The 22,004-nt window shown below is 35.7% G+C and overlaps 1 protein-coding gene across 10 annotated transcripts in view; it reads right to left on the reverse strand.

The window, feature by feature from the left end:
• Positions 1–22,004, reverse strand: part of LOC121371168 (protein numb-like) — a 96,614-nt gene that overhangs the window by 27,694 nt on the left and 46,916 nt on the right. For 8 of the 10 annotated variants that reach the window (XM_041496858.1, XM_041496850.1, XM_041496849.1 and 5 more), the window contains exons 2-4: positions 14,609–14,762; positions 8,234–8,308; positions 3,508–3,585 (exon numbers count right to left, since the gene is read on the reverse strand). In XM_041496858.1, coding sequence (XP_041352792.1) covers positions 3,508–3,585; positions 8,234–8,308; positions 14,609–14,737 — 282 coding nt within the window. In that variant the 5' untranslated portion in view covers positions 14,738–14,762. The remainder of the gene's footprint in view (positions 1–3,507; positions 3,586–8,233; positions 8,309–14,608; positions 14,763–22,004) is intronic. The other 2 variants (XM_041496851.1, XM_041496857.1) reach the window with 1 other exon arrangement.

Genomic DNA, 22,004 nt, shown 5'->3' on the forward strand with positions numbered 1-22,004 from the left:
CTCTCTCACTAACCACTAATAACTAACCATTAAACCACTGACCTAGTTTGACATCTCAGTGGTATGAGATCACTAAACAGACTTCTCTCTCACTAACCACTAAACCACTGACCTAGTGAAACATCTCAGTGGTGTGAGATCACTAAATAGACTTCTCTCTCACTAACCACTAATAACTAACCATTACACCACTGACCTAGTGAGACATCTCAGTGGTATGAGATCACTAAACACTTTTCTCTCACTAACCACTAATAACTAACCATTAATCCACTGACCTAGTGAGACATCTCAGTGGTATGAGATCACTAAAAAGACTTCTCTCTCACTAACCATTAATAACTAACCATTAAACCACTGACCTAGTGAGACATCTCAGTGGTATGAGATCACTAAACAGACTTCTCTCTCACTAACCACTAAACCACTGACCTAGTGAGACATCTCAGTGGTGTGAGATCACTTAACAAACTTCTCTCTCACTAACCACTAAACCACTGATCTAGTGAAACATCTCAGTGGTATGAGATCACTAAACAGACTTCTCTCTCACTAACCACTAAACCACTGACCTAGTGAGACATCTCAGTGGTGTGAGATCATTAAACAGACTTCTCTCTCACTAACCACTAAACCACTGACCTAGTGAGACATCTCAGTGGTATGAGATCACAAAACAGACTTCTCTCTCACTAACCACTAATAACTAACCACTAAACCACTGACCTAGTGAAACATCTCAGTGGTATGAGATCACTAAACAGACTTCTCTCTCACTAACCACTAAACCACTGACCTAGTGAGACATCTCAGTGGTGTGAGATCATTAAACAGACTTCTCTCTCACTAACCACTAAACCACTGACCTAGTGAGACATCTCAGTGGTATGAGATCACAAAACAGACTTCTCTCTCACTAACCACTAATAACTAACCACTAAACCACTGACCTAGTGAGACATCTCAGTGGTGTGAGATCACCACACCAATGGTGTGAGATTATTAAATCGACTTCTCCATCACTAACCATTAAACCAGTCCTAGTGAGACATCTCTGGTGTAAGATCATTAAACAGACTCCTCTCTCACTAACCACTAATAACTAACCATTACACCACTGTCCTAGTGAGACATCTCAGTGGTGTGAGATCACTAAACAAACTTCTCTCACTAACCACTAACCACTGACCTAGTGAGACATCTCAGTGGTGTGAGATCACCACACCAATGGTGTGAGATCACTAATCCAGTGACTGCCATTTGTAAACTCTTCAGGTGCTGAAAAAAGCTCCCCTGAGTTTTTTTTGTGAGAGTCATTGCTCTCCTCAAAAATTAGCATAACTTAATTGTTAAAATGTACCGGGTAAATGTCACCAAACTGATAATAATATACAGCAATAAAATTAAAATCTGTTCATGTTTCACTGTCATTTATAATTATACTAACCATCCTTACTTTTCATTTTAGTCCTATTAACACACCCTGGATTAAAAATACCTGTAGCCAAAATATTAGCCAAATGAGATTTTTATTAGCCATAATGAAAATGTTTTAGCCAAAATTGTTTTGTGCAGTACTGTATAGAGTATTTAAATAGCAATATGAAAATGCATCTTTTTCAGTTAATTATATGCAAACTGGAATAAATCTGAATAGCGAAACCGTATTCCCTGATCAAAATCAAAGTTTGCAATGGGGGCAGGGGCAGTTAATATATTACTTTGATTTTACTTTTAAATAGCAATCTTTATGTTGGTTTGAACTGTGGGTTTTTTTTTTTTTCAAACTAACCCATCAATTCTCCACCCCAACAATTTCATAATTTGTGCCATGTTGTTGCTGTTATTGATTTCCATGTCTCACTGGTGTAGGAAAGGGGGGGGACAGAATAGTGTACTTTGTAACAGCAGCGATGTTTTTAAAATATATTTCTAATATATTTTGCATGTGTGTGCCCCCCCCCCCCCCCCCACACTTTTTGGTACCTTTGATCCTATGCCCATGCGTCGTGTTAAATGCTTGCTGTTGATGTCAGCTTGTAAAATACGTAGCCTAAGAATGCTGACTTGACGTTATTATAACTATTCCATTTACGTCAGTTGTTTTTTATTAAAAAGATAATGAATTGAAATTTACGGTCTTTTTAAAATCCAGCTAACTTTGGAGATGTCACTTCACAGTCTACAAATTTATAAAAGTATTTTATCTAACAAATGTCATGATTATTGTAAACTAATTGTATTCCATGTACGTTCAACCACAATTTGTCTAAATACTGCATGTTTATTTCCCGCGATTGCGATATGCATGAATGCAAAATTAAGAACGACAACGAAAATAAACAAACGAACCAGCAATTAAGTATTCAATGATGCGAACAACTATTTTTTTTTTACAAATTTACATCAAGATTTACTTGCACGTAATCGTATTTTTAAATGTCCGCAAGGATCTCTCTTGACTGCCAAGTGTGACCAATAACCACACTGAGAGCAGCCAACGAACGTTTTCCCCGACGTTCGCGAACTACCTGATTGGTTCCCAACATGGACATTGGCTTTAACACGAAACGCATAAACCAGTCTAACGGACATTTTTGTTTTGCTCGTTTTGGCTGAACACGGCCCTAGTCTACTTGTCTTTCGGTTCTAAACTAGCATAACCACTAATAGCTAACCATTACACCACTGTCATAGAGAGACAGCCAAAATGGCTGAGGAATGTGCCCAGACAGTGTGCATGAACCTTAATTAGATATAAGCATGAAAATCAAGTTAAAAAATAAATAAAATGCTAACAATTTGGTCAGTAAATGCTATATATACAAACAAGGATCCAATACACTTAAGCCACTTGTGACACAATTACCACTGGTGGCTTCAAGTATCAAAATATGGCCAAGTACTTACACTTCAGTAAAGTAATGTGATAAGTGGTCATATAAAACAGATTAACAATAAAACACCAAAGCACCGCTTTCAGTATGGACAGAAAAGAAATAATTGTTCAAGGAGTTTAGCAAAGTATTTGGAAGCTAAAATGAAGAATTTTTCTTCTTTTTCAGTGGTGGGTTTGGGTGAGGAAGGTCAATATTTTTACGAGCATATATTCCTTCTGTTTTTTCAAATTAAACACTGTATGTTATTAGGGTTTAGTTTTCAGAACAACAAATTTAGACCGAGTTTCAAAAGCAGAACAATAAATAAACAGAAAAAGGTCCCATAAGATAAACAATAAAACGTAATTGCTGCAGATTAATCAACATAAATAAACCTTTGTTTACAAAGTACATTATTGATTTGAATAAAAGATATTCTTTTCAATCCTGTAATTCAAAGATAAACATATTTCTTTCAGACAGAAAATACTGCCGACAGATTGATTTGTTTACCCAAAATCCTCTTTGCACACCTAAGCAATTATTGAGTCAGATGGATGTTGGTGGGTAATTACTAAAAGGCTGTCTAACATTTATGGAGAATAACACAATTTACTCGTGCACTTGCCTTGCTGATTTCATCGACCACTCGCAGAGCATCACCAGACACATATAGCACTGCGCGTTGTGACTTGCCTTTACCCTGCTGAAAGCAAAACAATAAGTCAATCAATCACAGGTCAAGTCACGAATGAACCAGCAGTTATTATTTTTTTTAAATGTACATAAACCACCACTGTGTGCATCCATATGTACACACGCATGTACACACGCATGCACACACACTCTCTCACTCTCTCTCACACACTTCTCACTCTCTCGCTTTCTCTCACTCTCTCTCACTTCACTCTCTCTTATCACTCTCTCACTTCTCACTCTCTCACTTCTCACTCTCTCGCTTTATCTCACTCTCTCTCACTGCACTCTCTCTCTCTCTTCTCACACTTCCTCTTTCTCTCACTCTCTCTTCACTCTCTATCTCTCTTACTCACTCATTCACTCACTTCACTCACTTCACTCACTTCTCTCTCTCTCTCACTTCTCCCTTTCCCTCTCTTACTTCTTTCTCCATCTCACTCAAATCGATACCTTTCTTCTTCCAAAACATCTATGGATAATAAGTCCATTAATCACTTATTGTAATTAAAAGCACTATAAACTTGCTTGGGATTACTCGACAGAAAAGCAGATGTGATTTCGCCATTAATTAATTATAATTATAAATAATGGTGCTCTGTCTAACCAAAACTACTAGGCTTTTTATGGGTTGACAAAATGTGCGAATGTAATTTGAATGATTGAATGCAAGGCGTTTGCCACCTGGATGCTAACCATGATAGAAATTACATGCCCTAATCTTGGCAATTAAATAAATAGATAATGTAATTTTTGATCATACTAAGATAACTGCTGTTCAAATTGTGTTAAAATGTACGAAATAACTGTTAAATTCCAAAAAGATCTAGATCCAACTTTTAAGAGCACTTATGGTCTATTTTATTTTTAATTACATGACTTAAATTATTTTCTGGCAGAAAGCCTGGAATGGGACACAAAAATAATTTTGAAAATAAAAACAAAACAAGATAAAACAAAACAATTATACAAAACATTGTAGGCATGTCCATGAAACAAAGGGGAAAAAATTTCTACTCGCCTGGGTCGAAGGGGCAAGCATTAGTGTCTAACCCTGCGTTTAACACCTCTAATAGGGATCAGTCAAGAGTTACACACCACTTAAAATGAAATGCAAACAATACAAAGTGACTTGCATTGCAATAATTGATTGGATGATTCTGCTTACAGTGAGGCATGACAGCAGACACTAGGTATTTGGTCTAACTTGTACGGTCTTCCCAATCGATCATTAGAAAAATCAATAAATCAAATTATGATAAAAGCTATTTGGATTTCATTGAGTAAACAAACTACATTGTGTAAAAAAAAAAGCAAATTATGATTATCGATATGGCAATGATTTTAGATATACTTAACAAAATTATATTAATTCAAAAAAATAAAAAAATGTAAGGTTCAGTCCAAAATAATGAACTAGAGTTGAAAGTATTAAGACTACATGACATGCTTGTTAGTTGTTAGTGATTAGTGACTTTTTAATAAGTAGCAATGGATCTTTTACATGTACATGCTATCCCGCAGACAGGACAGAATATACCACGGCCTTTGATATATCAGTTGTGGAGTACTGGCTGTAACAAGAAATAGCCCAATGGACCCACTGACGGGGATCGACCACAGGCCACCAAAGCTGGTTCCATACTTATCAGACTTAAACCAGATGACATGATGACTGAGCCACCGAGGCAAGACTAATTCCATATCCATCCAGTCTAGACCAGTTCTCAACACTAGGAAGATTATTGTTTATCCTGCAATTTCATAAATTTTGGCCTCTTGAACACCAAAAATATTGTGTGAGACAGACAATGAACAATTTCTCTTCTATAATTACAAGAACACTAGTACACAACGAGGATAATCATCATGATTGGGACCAGTTTTCTGACCTATCAGGTTTCCAGGCAACGGCATCAAAAGGATATAGACAAAGCAGTGTCTTAAAATAGGAAACTCTTTATTGATTAAGTGACAATAACATCCGAACAATATTACTGGCATCATTTATCAAGGCCCCATTCAATGAAATGTCAATACAAATTTCAGAGCACGAACTAGACAGTCATATAATGAAAAGCTTTTCCCAAGACGTACATGCAAGTCATGATCCACATAGGCCATTTTGATATTTTCCTTGTTATATGTGTCAGAGTAATCCATCAGTGAATTCTTTGTACTGATGACAAACTGACAAAAGGTGAAAATTTTTATGGTTCCAATAAATCTCTCAAACAGAAATCATGTTTACTAGATATAGGTTTATCACTTGTGTTGCTAGCTTCCAATTCATGTATTAAAAATCACTGAAACATAACAAAGAAAGAAAATCAATCTATCCTAAAAAAATATTTAATGTAATTCTGTTTCTCTGCTGTTGACTTATTCGCGACTTTGTAAAAGAAGCATGAAGGACATTATACTTGGAGAACATACATTCAGGGAACATTTTTCTTTTTTTTAAATCTTGATTAGCAATATTTTTAGTAAATTTAAAATTGATTAGCAATTACCGTATATCTTCACCTGTAAGTCGATCTCGGCTATAAGTCGAGTCCCTAATTTCAAGCCCTGAAAATGTATTTTTTTTATTGACCCGTTTATAAGTCGACCCATGAAAAACAACTTATAAATATTGAAGTATTTCTTATTTTCAGCACATGAGAACAATAATGTACAATATTTGAACAAATGAAAATTATTTTACAAACTTCGGTTTTAACGTTTTGTACATCGCAAACAAGTAACATAGCATTAAAACGAAATATTCCCTTAGTAGATAGTGAAAGCTGTTTGGCTGTTACCGTATGGCACTGTACAGCATGATTTTGTGCACAGACAACAACTTTATTTATAAACACTGACAACAGATCACTACAATAAAACTGAAAGTATCAGTTAATCACATGTTTTGCCGCCATATTAATACATGTAAGGAGGATAACTCTGGAAAGTACACTTGTTTTTATGTATGTCCCTATTGCTCCAGTGAACTGCAGATATCAGTCTAAGCTGAAGTTAATCACCAACAAAACATTGTTTGAACAACCATTAATGCCAGTGACCAGATTTCAAAATAAACTCAGGCAACAGGTAGTTAGTACTGTTGACATTTTTGCTATTAGTGATGACTGTTATTTTAACTAAGTGGACTGTTCTCTTGGCATGCGAGTGAGATCGTTCGCCTTTTTGCATAACCAAAACCGTTCTAATGTAAAAAAAAAAAGGGTTATAAAAAACAAATGTGTCAAATTAACATATCTGAGTATAAATACAGGGCAAACTTCAACAATAAAACTTGTAAAATAATCCCCAAAACGGTAATATTTTTGGGTGAATTTTTTTTACCCTCTTATAAGTCGACCCAAGTTATAAAATAATTTTTGGGTGAAAAAAATTTGACTTATAGGCGAAGATATACGGTACTGTTTAATGTTTTAAAATGGTGTAGGGATCTCTGAAACTTCCGTAGCGAATCGCAATGCGATATTATACAAAATGTTCCCTGGCATTAGATTGTTGATAATTAAGAACCAGTACATCCCTGCTCTTTCTAGGGATTTTGTCCACATCTAATATTCTGCCATAAGTAATTTCATTTGGATCAGGGATACAGCTCAGAACATAAATCTGAAATCTGCATGGGTCGAAAGGAAAATGGCCCTCTCCAAAATCAGAAATTGCTTTGACCTTTTGTCAACACTGGGATCAGTAAATCACAAGAACAATCTAATTATGTCCTGATCAGTTTACCACAGGGTGCTAACAAGGAACTCTCTGCCCTATTGTTTGGAGGTGGTTGATACAGACTTCTTAAATTATTGACTTGGTCATTACTCATATACACACTACTTCAGATACTGTTAACCGCTTTGTCCATACATTGTTTACCACTTCTGTATTCTCTGAACTTTACAAAGACTACTAATTAAGTACAGAATATTGGTGTTTGTCTGCTGGTTGTCAGCTGAATAAATAGTTATACAATTATTTAACCAGTATTGGAGTTTTTGATTGAGAGAAAATGTGTTCCAATGCTATACACACCATATTTTTACATAATACAATAGCAATTTGGATGTAACATGTTGTGTAATTTGCAAGTTATATAAAAACAATTAGTTTTTGCCATAAATCACTAGTATTTGAATAATGAATGTTTAACGACACCCCAGCACATAAAATACACATCAGCTATTGTGTAAAGTACTTGAACAAAGTACTTGAATAAAGTTGTTACTATTGTTCTTTATATGTACATACATGTAGATCTTGTATTATTATATCACAAAAGAAATAATTTTTTAAGTATAGAAGTGTAAATCAGTTGCATCCACCATCACAACCACCCTATAAAATAGTTTATTAATAACAATATATGTGTAATATGATATGATATAATAAAATTAAACTAAAGGCAATTGATAACACTAGTAGTTATCACAGAATGATTTTTTTGCAAATTATGTAAAAACTCATCTGTATATGTGTTTATCTTTTAAAGTAGGAGACTATTTGAAAGATATCAGGTGACTATATCTCCAGAACACAGTGGGGTATATAACTGTGAGAATAAAGAATATGTAGCCGTGGAGGCAACAGTGACTACTGAACACTGAAACAGACATAAAAACGTTTCACATAAGATTAATACTTACTGCTTTAAGTGCTTTGACGGCTTCCTCACAGACTTGCATACCCCTCGAGTCAAAAACCTCGATACATCCAAGATACTATAAACAGAGAAGAAAAAAAAACATTAACCCAAACAAAGCAATTAAACATAAGAATTATACATGACATACATTATGACACCCATACATATGAGGTTTGATCTCAAAATTCTTCAATAAAAGATTACAGTACAAAACTACATTCCTATCTGGAATTAACTTTCATTATGTAATAACACTAAGACATCTAAGGAGTTAATCAAAGAAAACTGATGGTGACAGACACTTGGTGATAAAAATTCTAAATGTAATTAGTATTATCAAAGGATTCCTAGACAAAGCATCATAATGTAACATTTCATTTGTTTACTGCACTCACGAGACCACATAATGTTCTTGTGCATAAATAATAAAACTTCAAAGACATGGTTTTTATTTCACGAACAGCCTAACATTTGATGGGTGTGATAGTTTTGTTGTGGTCTTTAAAATATTATTTGTGCAATCTACATCAAATAATGTCCAGTAATGTGGTTGCATTCCAAAACGGAATTCATCTAAAAAAATAAAATAAAAAGTTCCATTCTTTCAACAATATACGTTTTAAAAAAGACATTTTTATTCAATGGAACAAAAAGATTTTTAATACTACCTATATAATTACATTACATGGCTAAAAACAAATATATTCAACAACTTTAGTTTTAAAAAATAATAATAAACAAACAAACAAAAAATCTGGACATTATAGATTGTAAATTAAAGGCCATCATTAAAAATATCAGTGCTCTACAAAGCAAGTTCAAATTTACTCTCCCCTGGCCAGTAAAGCATAATATTTTAGTCGCCAGCCAGCTAATATATACTTGTAGTTAAATCTATTTATCTGCCATTTTACGGCACATTACTAATGCCGTAATTATTATTAGGACTGCATTCGAATGAACTCGTGAAGAGGTGATTCCTAGTTGTTAAATAGAAATTACAAGTTACTGTTTGTTTCCGGTTCCAGTAAAACAGTGAAAGACTATTAACTATCATTATCAAATCCCGTACCCAATAATAGTATTAAAAGAATTTAAGCGAATTTAATGGCACTGCTAAAATATGCATTTAAACTGCAATACTCATTAAAAGATAAATAAAAGCATTGTGATAATATCTACCAGGCTTAATGTGTTACTAGAAGTACCTTACTTTTCGTTTAAATACATACTGCCTTGTAAATCCATAAATACTGTTTTGTAAATAGTTGTGTCTTTAAAGCCGTTTAAAGTCGAGTCATGAAAATAGAAAGATGTTTTCATCCTCCACTAATGAACATGACTTACGACGTGATAAAAATTACATTCACGATTGGAGACGTCGTTATGTCGTTATCGTGGAGGGACCCGTTATCACAATAAGCACGAGACGATTGGAGCGCAGCATAACACATATATAATATACACGTCGACATTTAAAATAATTAACGTTTGAGTTTCAAACAAACAAGTAAAGACAGAGTGGCTCAACAATGTCATTTTAATACATAAATAAAACCTGGCTCTAAATGGGACAGGACCGACTTGGTCCAAAACTGAACTGGGGCCGAATTAATTCCAAACGCTTGATAACATCATAACAAAGTATTAACTCCCACTTAACGTCACCGTGTTTACTCTTGAATACTGGAAAATCGTTATTCATAGTCCAATTAACATGTCTCAAACTTTTATTTTTCAAACAAATTACCGATAGAAAACACGTTTTATGGAAGATAAATTGCTACTAGTCCACAGTGTTTTCCGATGTCCAGTTTTGTTTACAGATTAAAGTAAAATTATTGGACAGTCGCCAACTGGCGAATGTGATTTTTTTTTTTAGACGCCAGGGAATGTTTTTAAGCGCCATGTCAGGAATTTTACTCGCTTTGTAGAGCACTGAATATTAAGATATGTTGAAACCAAGCCCACTATTTTTGGTGAATACTACAAGAAGAAAAAGATTAGAAAACATATATATAGTTTTTAAAGTAGGCTAGCTTGTTGGTATAGAATACACATATTTAAGGTTAATTGATTTTGTTCAGGCATATACATTACAGACAGCAGGCACTGAGACAAATGTATTTCTTCACTCCCCACCCATAATATTCATCATTTCAAAACACACATTAGTTGCCAGAGGCAACATATATGAACAAATGTTCTTTATTATTGTAATATTAAACAGCATTAAAAAACTAGCACTGCAAGAAAAAACTTTGTTGTAAAAAACCAAAATCATCATAATGATGCCTGTAGAAAACAGCTGACAAAGACAACCAAAAAGTAAAACCCATTTCGATGATCAAAATCTGGAAACAATTATTGTCAATGAAAATCAAGTCCCAAATTCATAGGTCCAACAACTTACCAAGTGCTACATGTACTTGTGTAGATTGTATGTGAAAATGTGACATGGTAACAATTCAAATACTAACATGATTCAAACTATTCTTCAGTTTGGTCGATGTTTCTTGACAATTACTGTATATCTCCATTACAAGGGGTGGGAAGAATTACTAGACAGGCCATAGGATTTCAAACTTTATAGGAAACACTTTTTCAGTTCCGTGGCTTATGATCATGGCAACCCATTGGAAACTTATATTATTTTTGTTGAATAGTCGTACTCGATATAATAATCAGAGGAAACGAAATTTTGGTTCCGTGGTTTTACTGACACGCTAGCGACACGGTACTGGAAACGATCTTTACTGTAAAATATGAAGGTCTGCTAAGGGTGGAAGAAAATTAGAGACAATATTATTATAAACTGGGTGTTATCTACTAATACTTTTATAATACATATGGAATTGCTGGGAGGTACTGTAATAAATCTCAGTAAATACAGTTCGCCTAGCCTATATCAAGAGTAGTAGTGAGATCAGGAGTTTAAATGTGAAGCACACACATTAATGAATGTGGTACGTGAATGATTAAATTATAATTATGTGCAATTTGTGTAATGGGATGGATAACAATTTGTTTTGGACCAACTACTGATGATATTACACCCACTGGAGAAGGTGCTGTCTGATTTGTTGTCTGTTTAATGGCCCTGCTTAAATAAATGAGGAAGATTTGCTTAATGTGCAGTAATCTGTATGAAGTAGGTCACAATGACCTAAAAATGGCTCACTATACTCCCCTACCAGTGACACCACCATCCCAAGTTATACTTGCATACAAGGTTTGATGATCCTATATAAATTGATACGGAAGATATGCCCCGGACAAGAATTCACTTTCATGTGCAATAAACCTTCAATTGGAATGTGACACAACCTCATCCAAAGTATTCCTACATGTTAGGTCCTTCATGCATTAGTCTGAAAGATATGGCCCAGACAAACATTTCCTTAAATGTGCAGCAAACCATGAAAAGTAGGTCACAGTGACCTAGTTATGGTATGCAACACAACCCCATCCCAAGTTGTTCTTGCATGCATAGATATCCCAGGGTGTGTGTATTATATGTAGCTGCACATAATACATGGGAAAATACAGCATCTGCACGTTGTAATGCTTGCTATGTTTGTACTAGCAGTAACATCTTTTAATATAAGGTTTGTTTGATAACCACATTTTCCAATTAAAATTTTCAGCTGAAAACACCAACAAAAACTGTGAGATTTGAAAAAATACATAACACTTTTATTTTCTCACTTTTTTTTTTAGGTTTTTTTTTAACGACACCACTAGAGCACATTGATTAATTAATTATCAGCTATTTGATATCAAACATTTGGTAATTCAACTCATAGTCATCAGAGGAAACCTGCTACATTTTTCCTAATGCAGCAAGGGATCTTTTACATACTTTCCCAGAGACAGGAAAACACACTGGTTGGAATGAGAAAACCCCCAAATAGTTGAATGGACCAATAGAGGTGGTTTGATCCTGTGATGCAAACACCTCATGCGAGCACTCAACCGACTGAGCTAAATTCCGCCCCGGGCTTACAGGTAGACAGGAACCAAAAGACACACTAATGTGGGGTCAGGCTTTCTGCCATAAAATAATTTCAGGGTATATAATAAAAACAAAACAGATTATAAGTGCCCCCAACAAGGTCGTTATCATGGGTTTGAGATCTTTTGAAATTGTACAGTGAATTTCATGTACTTTGACAAATAATAAACAGCACTTCTCTTTCTAAAAATCATAAAAATGTATTCATTAATTTACAAAATTTGGGGTAAGTAATTTTACACTTCGTATCCTCTGGCAGAAACCCAGGGGCCCATTTTACTAAACATCGCAAGTTTACATCTGCTACTAGCAGTTGTACTGGTCATGTGTTTGCACGTTTGGCATCAACTTCATACAAAAAATTACATCATTACGGAAGCTGAAGTATTTTAAAGACAAAATAAAATAAAATATGTGTTCTTCTAACTATATTTGTTGAACTATAATAGTAATAAGAATTGCGGTTTAGTCGTAGATTTACGTTTACATGCAAAACTAGCTTACAATATTTTGTGAAATTGGGCCCTGATGTTAAGAATGATATAGAGGATAATAAATGAGTTATCAGTTGTTATCAAATTTATGTCCAGAGTGAAATAATTTCCACTTGTTACGAGCTTTAGCGAGTGACAAGTGAAAATGATTTCACGAGGGACATAAATCTGATAATAACTGGTTCCGCGTTTGTTATTCTATTTATTATCCCAGCTATTTTGGGTTGATTTTTTAAGCCTTTATTTTTGATATAGCCTACATTGGCTACATATCCATGTATATAGAAACGACGTAAACTACTTTACTGTTCTGGGTATTGCATCAACTTTGTATTTTATTCACGGTTCACAGATAATTTTCCAAGCCTAAAGTTCTATATATTCTGAAGAAAGAAAAAAAATCTATAATGAATTGCATTAAACTACTATTTTATTACAAGTTTAACACTGAAACCAGAAAGACGTAAACACAAACACTTTAAACTAAGTGACGTCATTGTGTATGCTTTGCCAAATCGTGGTGACGTCATATTTAGTACTGACAAGGTGACTGGTTTGTTGGTGTCAAATCGTCCAATGGCAGTGTACGTTAAACCAGAGTATGACAAATATTTTGAAAAGTCACTAGCCACAGGGCTAGTGGGTTTGTGAAAACCACTAGCCCACCAAGATAAAGCACTAGCCCAAATTCCTGATCAATTATAACTGGATTTTTATATAAGTGTTGTAACATTACACATTTACGAGTATAACAGTAAAATAAAACAAACACTTAAATCATGTTTTTTGTCGTGTTGTACGTTTGGTTTTTTGTCAAGTGTGATCCATCGTCATTGTTACGTTTTCGCTTTTGCTCTCCCCCCGGGGACAAAATAATTGAGCAAACTCATGGTTGCTATCTAAAACCACAATCAAAATAATTAAATTTAAATGAGGGTACGACAGTGTGACACACGGTAATAGATGTTTCAGTGTATTCGGTAGGGCCCTACATTTAGGGCCCTACTATTTATGTCGCCAGGAACGGTGATGTCAATTGCTCAAATACAGGGCATTATCCCGTGTTGGACCGATATCAAAAGAATATAACGGCGACATCTTATCCGTTGTTAATTGATGAACCAAAAAGGTATCTTGTATCGGCAGCTGTGACACATTATCTTATCCAGACCGCTACACGTTAATAGGCCAAGCAGAGTCATTGCATGTGCGGTTACCATTAAAGTAAATTGTTGTCAACGAAGTGTTACATTAGAAAACAATAGGTAAATAAAACAAACACTGAAATTCAAAGCATGACTGGGGTTTACTTGATTGAGATTAACCTGCCATCGCGATTGGTGATTTCCAAGTTCTTAGCCTAAAACATATGTGCGAGATTAACTATCACATGATGTGTCCAACCAATCAAAACACGCATGTCATTAGACTTATTTCCTGTGCCAGAAACTTGAAAAGGAAAAGTAAACAATGCATGCTGTAACTGGCGATGTAGAGATAGCATGTTACTGCAGTTTGCAGACCTAGTTCAAGTGAATTATTATTATATACTGATTGTGTTGTTGATATTATTCGATGACAAACGTCACAATCAAATTTATTAAACGAAATTTCAACCGAGAGAAAAGGAAAAAACCCACCCACGATCGAGCGATAAGGAGGGGGGTGGAAACCACTAGCCCACAGGGCTAGTGGTTTTGTGTTTCTCACTAGCCCGAACTTAAAAACCACTAGCCACAGGCGTCGGGCTAGCGGATTTGTCGAACTCTGCGTTAAACCAATGCATGATAATTTCTCAGTGAGAAATTACGATTTTTATTTTCCCCATTATGAGTGCCTGCTGGGGTAATAAAATGTGATGACGTACTCTGACTTGGAAGCTACACGTTCCATCCCGGACCTTCTTCTCATCCTCCTGCCACTGGTGAGGTTTAGAACATTCTGGCACGGGGTCTTTCTTCTTCCGGAAGCTGAGCCTCCGCTTCAGACTGTGCATTATATTCCGATACCGATGAAATCGTCTGAAAATAGAAAAACAGAAACAAATTAATTAATGATACATCTTTAATATGCAGACCGTCTATTAAATAGTAGGAATATGATGAAAAACATGTATTACAAAACATACTGACAAATGTTCATGTCACCTATTTTTATCAACTGCCTGTTTCTTAAAAAGTCACTTTTCCTACTTTTTCAATCCTAAATAAGTACTTGATAGGCGTGAATGAATAGAATACATTTCATCTTTAACTTTGGACCTATTCATATTGTGTATCAGGCATTGAATTTGGGATATTTTTTTTTTTATTATTGCATTGGCATCTTATACATGATGTAATACAGTTATTTTTGGATTGCATTTCATAATTTTATGTTTTCGATCCAAAATCTGGGATTTTCAGAAGCATGGAAGACATGTTTATTTGGAAAAGTTCCTAATTAAACACTGGTACTCAGTTTGAGTTGTACTTTTGCACTGTCAAATACTACTACCTTTGGTAATACAACTTAATGCAAAAAAAACAACGTTACATTAAATTGCGATAGTACATGTATGAAGGAACTGATAATGAATGCACTATCAGACCTGTCAACCCTCCCGGATTCCGCGGGAGTCTCCCGGTATTTGATCAAATCTTGCTCCGTCTGCGCGGGAGACAATTTCTTCTGTTAAATGACATTTTTGTAAGCATAAAAAAAAAATCGATCCCATTTTGCCAAAACAACATAAGGGAAGTAACTCATTCTCATTTGGAAAATGTTGACTACTTTCGGTTTTCGAGAAAGTAACAGGCTGAATTGTCCCGACTGTTTAACCTTTGCTGAAGAAAGACTTGTGGGATATTTATATTGTTAAAAAAGCACATGGAGTTTATAAAATGATGTGTCATTATAATCATTTGTTGTCATTGTAATGGCTACGAAGCGTGTTGCCGCTAATTCATTATTCAACAGGCTGTGTATAGCCATTCAGTGTTGCCATATATACTAGCGGAAAAAAGTAACAGTGTAACTTGAAACATCATATAAAATTAACACGGCTCAATATTTTAGCCTGATGTTTTGCACAGTTGACCAGTGAACGCACCGCCACACAATCGTGGGGTCAATTCCGTATTGGCACGTGCCGTTTCGCTTCTTGGACATGGGTCTGTTTTTCAAGCTTTTTCCGCCCAACATTTTACTGCTCCAGCTTTTGTCGACATTGCTACTGTCGGGTCATTGTTTGGCAAACGGTGGAACAGAAAAGCAGGTTTTTTCGGTTGAAAGTGGTCGTAGAGCAATGCCCAGGCTAAATGTAAATGACCGCCTTCGCGCAATTGGTATGATCCAGGCTGAAATGCTCCATTGCGCTGTTGCTACGCAATTTGGTGTCAACATAAACACTATTCAGGCTTTGTCGAGACGTTTTCAACAATTTGGTAATGTCAGAGACCGACCACGTGCAGGTCGTCCACGCGTGACGTCACGACAGCAGGACAATCATATCCGACTCGTGCACCTCAGGAATCACTTCCAAACGGAAAGTCTGACAGCGCGGACCATTCCTGGATTGCGTGCCATCAGCCCCAGAACTGTACGGAATCGATTACGTGAACGGCGTATTTGTCCGCGACGTCCGGCTGTCCGTTCAGTTTTGCTAAGACGCCATCGTGTAGCGCGTCTGGCTTGGTGTAGAAGACACTTGCGCTTTAATCACCGAGACTGGGCGGGTATTCTGTTTACGGACGAGTCCCAGGTTTCACTTAGACGGCAGCGACGGCCTTTCAAAGAGTCTATCGTCGTGTTGGAGAACGTTTTAGTGACGCCTGTATTGTGGAGCGACGTGCTTTTGGCGGAGGCAGTGTCATGGTTTGGGGTGGTATCACGTCAACTGGACGAACACCTTGTGGTCACCGATGGCAATTTGAACGCCGTAGGCTACCGTGACGACATTATCCAGGCTCACGTCATCCCATTTGTGCAAGGACAGCAACGCCACATCACGCTTCAGCAAGACAACGCTAGACCTCACGTCGCCCGGGTGGTAAGGGATTTCTAGCTCAGCAGAATACCGATGTGTTGCAGTGGCCTGCAGTCTCACCCGATCTTGCACCAATCGAGAACGTCTGGGATGAGATGCAACGTCGTGTACGTGCGCTGCCTAACCAGCCGGTGACGTTGGCAGCGCTGGGTCAGACGTTAGTCCAGATCTGGAACGGCATTCCCCAGGCATTCTTCAACAATTTGGTAGGCTCTATGAGGCGACGGTACCAGGCCTGCATCGACGCAAACCGTGGCCATACGCGCTATTAACTTTGTGAACTGGTTTTTTACCCCCGTGTCTTTCATCCCCAATACCAATGAAATGACGGATGCTGTGACATTTTAAATGAATTGAAGTTTTGCAGATTTGCCTATTAACCATGCTATCTGATCGTTTCATCGTTTTATGTCTTGAAATTATGTTTTTATCAACATGATAACCATACACAGTTACTTTTTTCCGCTAGTATATATATAACTATCCAATTTATTTCTAATAACGCCTCTGAATTGTAAAATGTCTTCCCCATAGATTACATAATGCAACTATGACGAATCTTAAGTGCCTGACTCTGGCCTAGAGTTGACAGTGATACACAGGATGTATGTTAAAATCACATGTCACAGCAAGACAACGAAAAGACCAATTAGCTACATAAACATACTCGTGTCGGTAAACGGACAAAACCCCACCCGGAAAAAACCCCACTGGATAAAACCCCACTGGAAAAAACCCCACTCGGACATAACCCCACACAGAAAAAAACCCACTCGGACATAACCCCACTCATATATCTCAATATATAACAAAATCGTATATACAGTATTTATTTTTTATTGAAACAAGTGTAATCTAGCCTACTTCCACCTCACACAGTGGCCGATGCCTTTCAGAACTTCCGAAATGGACTTGATGTCATCCCGACTGTCAGTGCAGAGGTTATGGAGCTTCGTCTGCAGCTTCTTTATGTGGTGTCGTACCCGTTTTGCAGGTCGTTCACCACGCTCATCCATAAGTCGTGCAGTATCAGCCTGGGTTTGATCCTTCCGAATGCTGTCTATGGCTCTCCAGATGGTTGGGTGGGCATGTCCAACTAGTTTCGCAAAGGAATTGTTCCACCCCTCACATATGTTATTGGTAACATAATTACCTCCAGGTCTGAAGTCACACCGCCTTTACAAGTAAATGCAGCTCTGCTGGAACACTCCCATCGAATATTCTTCCTGGCATACCTCTTAGTATACAAGTAGCCTTCGTGAATTAGCTTGAGACCACCCTTGTTGTTCTTGATAACTTCCATAGTTGTATTTACAGTTCTCAGGAAATGAATACTGACGTAGTATTCTTCAACCTTATAAGGGGTCCATCTGATGCAGAATTTATGACATACCCAATCAACAATGGGAAGCCCTAAATCCATGATTTCCTTGATCTCTTAGAAGAAAACCTGGCCTCCTTAATCTCTTGATCACAAAGTTCAGATAATCCTTTGTCATGGAGATCAATGCAATCAGTGCAACACTTGACTGATCAAAATACAAATGTAAACTTTATTTATAATTTGTGAATTTTATTTATAATTTTATTCTTCCAAAACAGAAATTTCAACTTTATTTCATATTTTTCAGTTTTATGTGTAAAATGGTCACAGTGGGGTTTTGTCCATTTTTCTCATTTATTGATGGGGGTTATGTCCGAGTGGGGTTTTTTCCAGTGGGGTTATGTCTGGGTGGGTTTTTTTCCAGTGGGGTTTTATCCTGGATTCACTTGTGTCAGTTAATTTTGTATGTTTGCGCAGTAAAATGTTGGTAACAAGGGTACACTTCAAGAGATTATTTTTGTACAATTAATAAATGTTATTTTTGACATAAAGTTAGTCACGGAAATGGGTATAATTCTGGTAAATTTCACACGATGTCCGTAGTTATGATTAATGGAAATACAATATTTATTGCATCATTATAATGATTTTAAATAAGTACCACACCACTGTTCCTCATAATAGTAAAAACTGAATATTAATTTATAAGATTTATATAAATTTGTCTTAGGTACTTAGCTACACTAACCACAAATGCTGATGTAACGTAACCTGTAAGGCTGTAAGTGTAATACCGTAAATGCACTAATTAATTTTTTAATTTCTTGTTGTGTTCTTAACATTTTTGGATAAAAGAGTTATTTAAAAAATTAATAATAATATAATATATTTTTTTATTTTTTATTTTTTTAAATGCCAAGATCTAAGGTTAACAAGTATATATGACATTATTTAGTGTTCATATAAGTTATTGTAATTTTTTTTTTTTTTAATCTTGCAATTTTGGGTTAATTTCAAAAATCTCCTGCTTTTTCAACACACACCTCCTGCTGTCTCTTGACTAAAGGTTGACAGGTCTGTGCACTATTATTACCGGTATATTAAAATTAAAGTAATAATTTGTATTTTCTAGCAGTAATGAAATGAATCGAGCTGAGAACCAAACAATGCTTGACTGGTGAACTGCAAACAGTGTGACATGTGGTGCTGTCCTGTCCTTTCAGTTTCAAAATAATTTGAGTGCATGTAATAAAAACAAAACAGACCATGTAATGCTACAACTATGGGTGGTTATGGGTTTTAAATGTTTTGAAATTGGACACTACATTTCAAATTTTAAACAGCAGTTCTCTTACTAATATAGCCATTAATTTCCAATATTTTAGAGTATGTAATTTAACCTTCCGATACCCTCTGGCAGAAACACTGACAAGGACAGACAAGGTGCTAAGTGAGCTATGACAATAAACAAGTCTGTCTTGATGTCCATCTGTGTGATTGTTTTTTAAAGTGAATTAGGTACAAAATATTATGGCCACTTTGACGTATCACTATTGCTAACTTCAGATGAAGGAAAAAAGCCATTTTACTGCGGTGCAAGCTAGACAGAGTACTAGCTCGGCTATGCTGCACATAGTATACTCTTTTCATGGCAACAGTAGAGGCAAATAATTCAATAATAAAATATGACACATACCAATAGTGTTCTCACCATGATGGACATCAACACCAAATCATAAAATACAAATAAATAATCCAAACAGTTTTTCCATAATTCAAAACTACACAAAGTTCCTATTTTACATAGATCTGTTAACAAAATATGAGCTTAAATCGAAACTAAAGCATTTGAATTGATACAAGGTACTTTAAACTGCTTTAGATTAAATTGCAACAAACAGCATGCACGTCTATAATGTGTACATGTAAATATATGTAACATGACATGTACGGATCTCACTAGTACACCACAAAGATCTCTAAGAGTGACAGGAAATGGTGCTCTGCAGTGAGAGGAAGGAAATCACTGGTTTAACACTGATTGTAAAGTTATGCATAACAAATGTACAAAAGGAAACTGTCAGTGTATCTCTATATTAATACTGGGAAACATTTTGAAACATGAACGCATTCATCGCATTCAGTGATTTCATCTCGGCATAATGGAAAGGCAAGTGTATTCTTTTGATTAATTAAAATTGCTGTATGTTATTAGTATTATACATATCTTTCTGGCAGTCAACTGAGTATACATATGTGTGCAATAAATGTCTGAACATCATGTCATTAAAAGAATATTATTATTAAGAGTTGCTTGAATGTTTTGTTAGTTTACCTCAAAAGCTAGTGTTACACATTTAGACTGTAATGGAATATAAAATTTTACTAGTGATAGTCAAGTCACTAGTATAAACCTGGCAAATCATTTCAGTGAAATAAAAAACTTTATAAATCAGAGTTCATAGCCCTAAAGACCAAAGCCTTTCAAAGACTTTTACCTGCCATTTTCAGACTTTCAAAGACTTTTACCTGCCATTTTCAGACTTTCAAAGACTTTTACACAGCGGTCAAAACAATAGAATGCAATAAAAATACCAAATCAGTTTGTTTACGTTGCTGTCCATGTCCTAACAAATAAGCTTTTTTACATGCATTACAGATTAAACCTTGTCAATTGGAAAATATCAAGTGCATGCAGCTGTAAAAGATATCATTGCTTTGGCTATGATTTGTGATAATTTAAAGACTTTTAAAGACTTCTATTACAATTCAAAGACTTTTAAAGATTTTTGAAGACCTAAAAATATTTTTTTCAAATTCAAAGACTTTCAAGGAATTTAAAGACTACTATGAACCCTGTAAATAAGACCATTAACAATTTCTGTTTTTATTCAGCTTATTAAACCAATCTTCGCAAACCACCCCAACATGCATGTGGCGTATATGAGAGGTAGCTGGTCCTTGGTACATTAACTAAGACAAAAATACTTCATCATAAATGTTTTTAGATGAAAGAGTCTGATAACTAAGGTAAGTAATTTCTGTGAATATAATTAATGGAAAATCATGTACATCAAATTGCATGAATCCAGGTTGTAGTAGCCTTTAATGTAATTGTAAGATTAGCTTCTTTCCTTTTAATGATCACGGTATTGATTATGACAATCAGCACATCAAAACTAGTTAACCACTTGATGGCTATAGATATATACCAGAAATTACACGCACAATAACTGAAACATTTAATTTTTATAAAAGTAAAGTTTGTTTTATTTAACGACACCACTAGAGCACACTGATTTTTTATCTTATCATCGGCTATTGGACGTCAAACATATGGTCATTTTGACACTGTTTTGAAGAGGAAACCCGCTGTTGCCACATAGGCTACTCTTTTTTCGACAGGCAGCAAGGGATCTTTTATTTGCGCTTCCCACAGGCAGGATAGCACAAACCATGGCCTTTGTTGAACCAGTTATGGATCACTGGTCGGTGCAAGTGGTTTACACCTACCCATTAAGCCTTGCGGAGCACTCACTCAGGGTTTGGAGTCGGTATCTGGATTTAAAATCCCATGTCTCGACTGGGATCCAAACCCAGTACCTACCAGCCTGTAGTCCGATGGCGTAACCACTGCACCACCGAGGCCGGTTAATTAATTTTTATAAATGTTTGACTTGGCTGCAATCTAATTATAGTCTATCACAACAGTTACTATGGTAAAAAAAACTATCTGACTCGTATGTTAAAACCACTTGGATCTGCCAGCATTATTGAAAGTGGAATTGAAATATCCTGCCAACCAGAAGAATGAAAATCACATATTTTAAGAATTTCCTTAAGTGTAAAAACATCTTGATTTAAAAAAAAAGAAGAAAAAAAGATATACATGTACTAACATGACATGCATCA

This window comes from Gigantopelta aegis, chromosome 4, assembly GCF_016097555.1.
Source record: "Gigantopelta aegis isolate Gae_Host chromosome 4, Gae_host_genome, whole genome shotgun sequence".
In the NCBI taxonomy this organism is placed as follows: domain Eukaryota; kingdom Metazoa; phylum Mollusca; class Gastropoda; order Neomphalida; family Peltospiridae; genus Gigantopelta; species Gigantopelta aegis.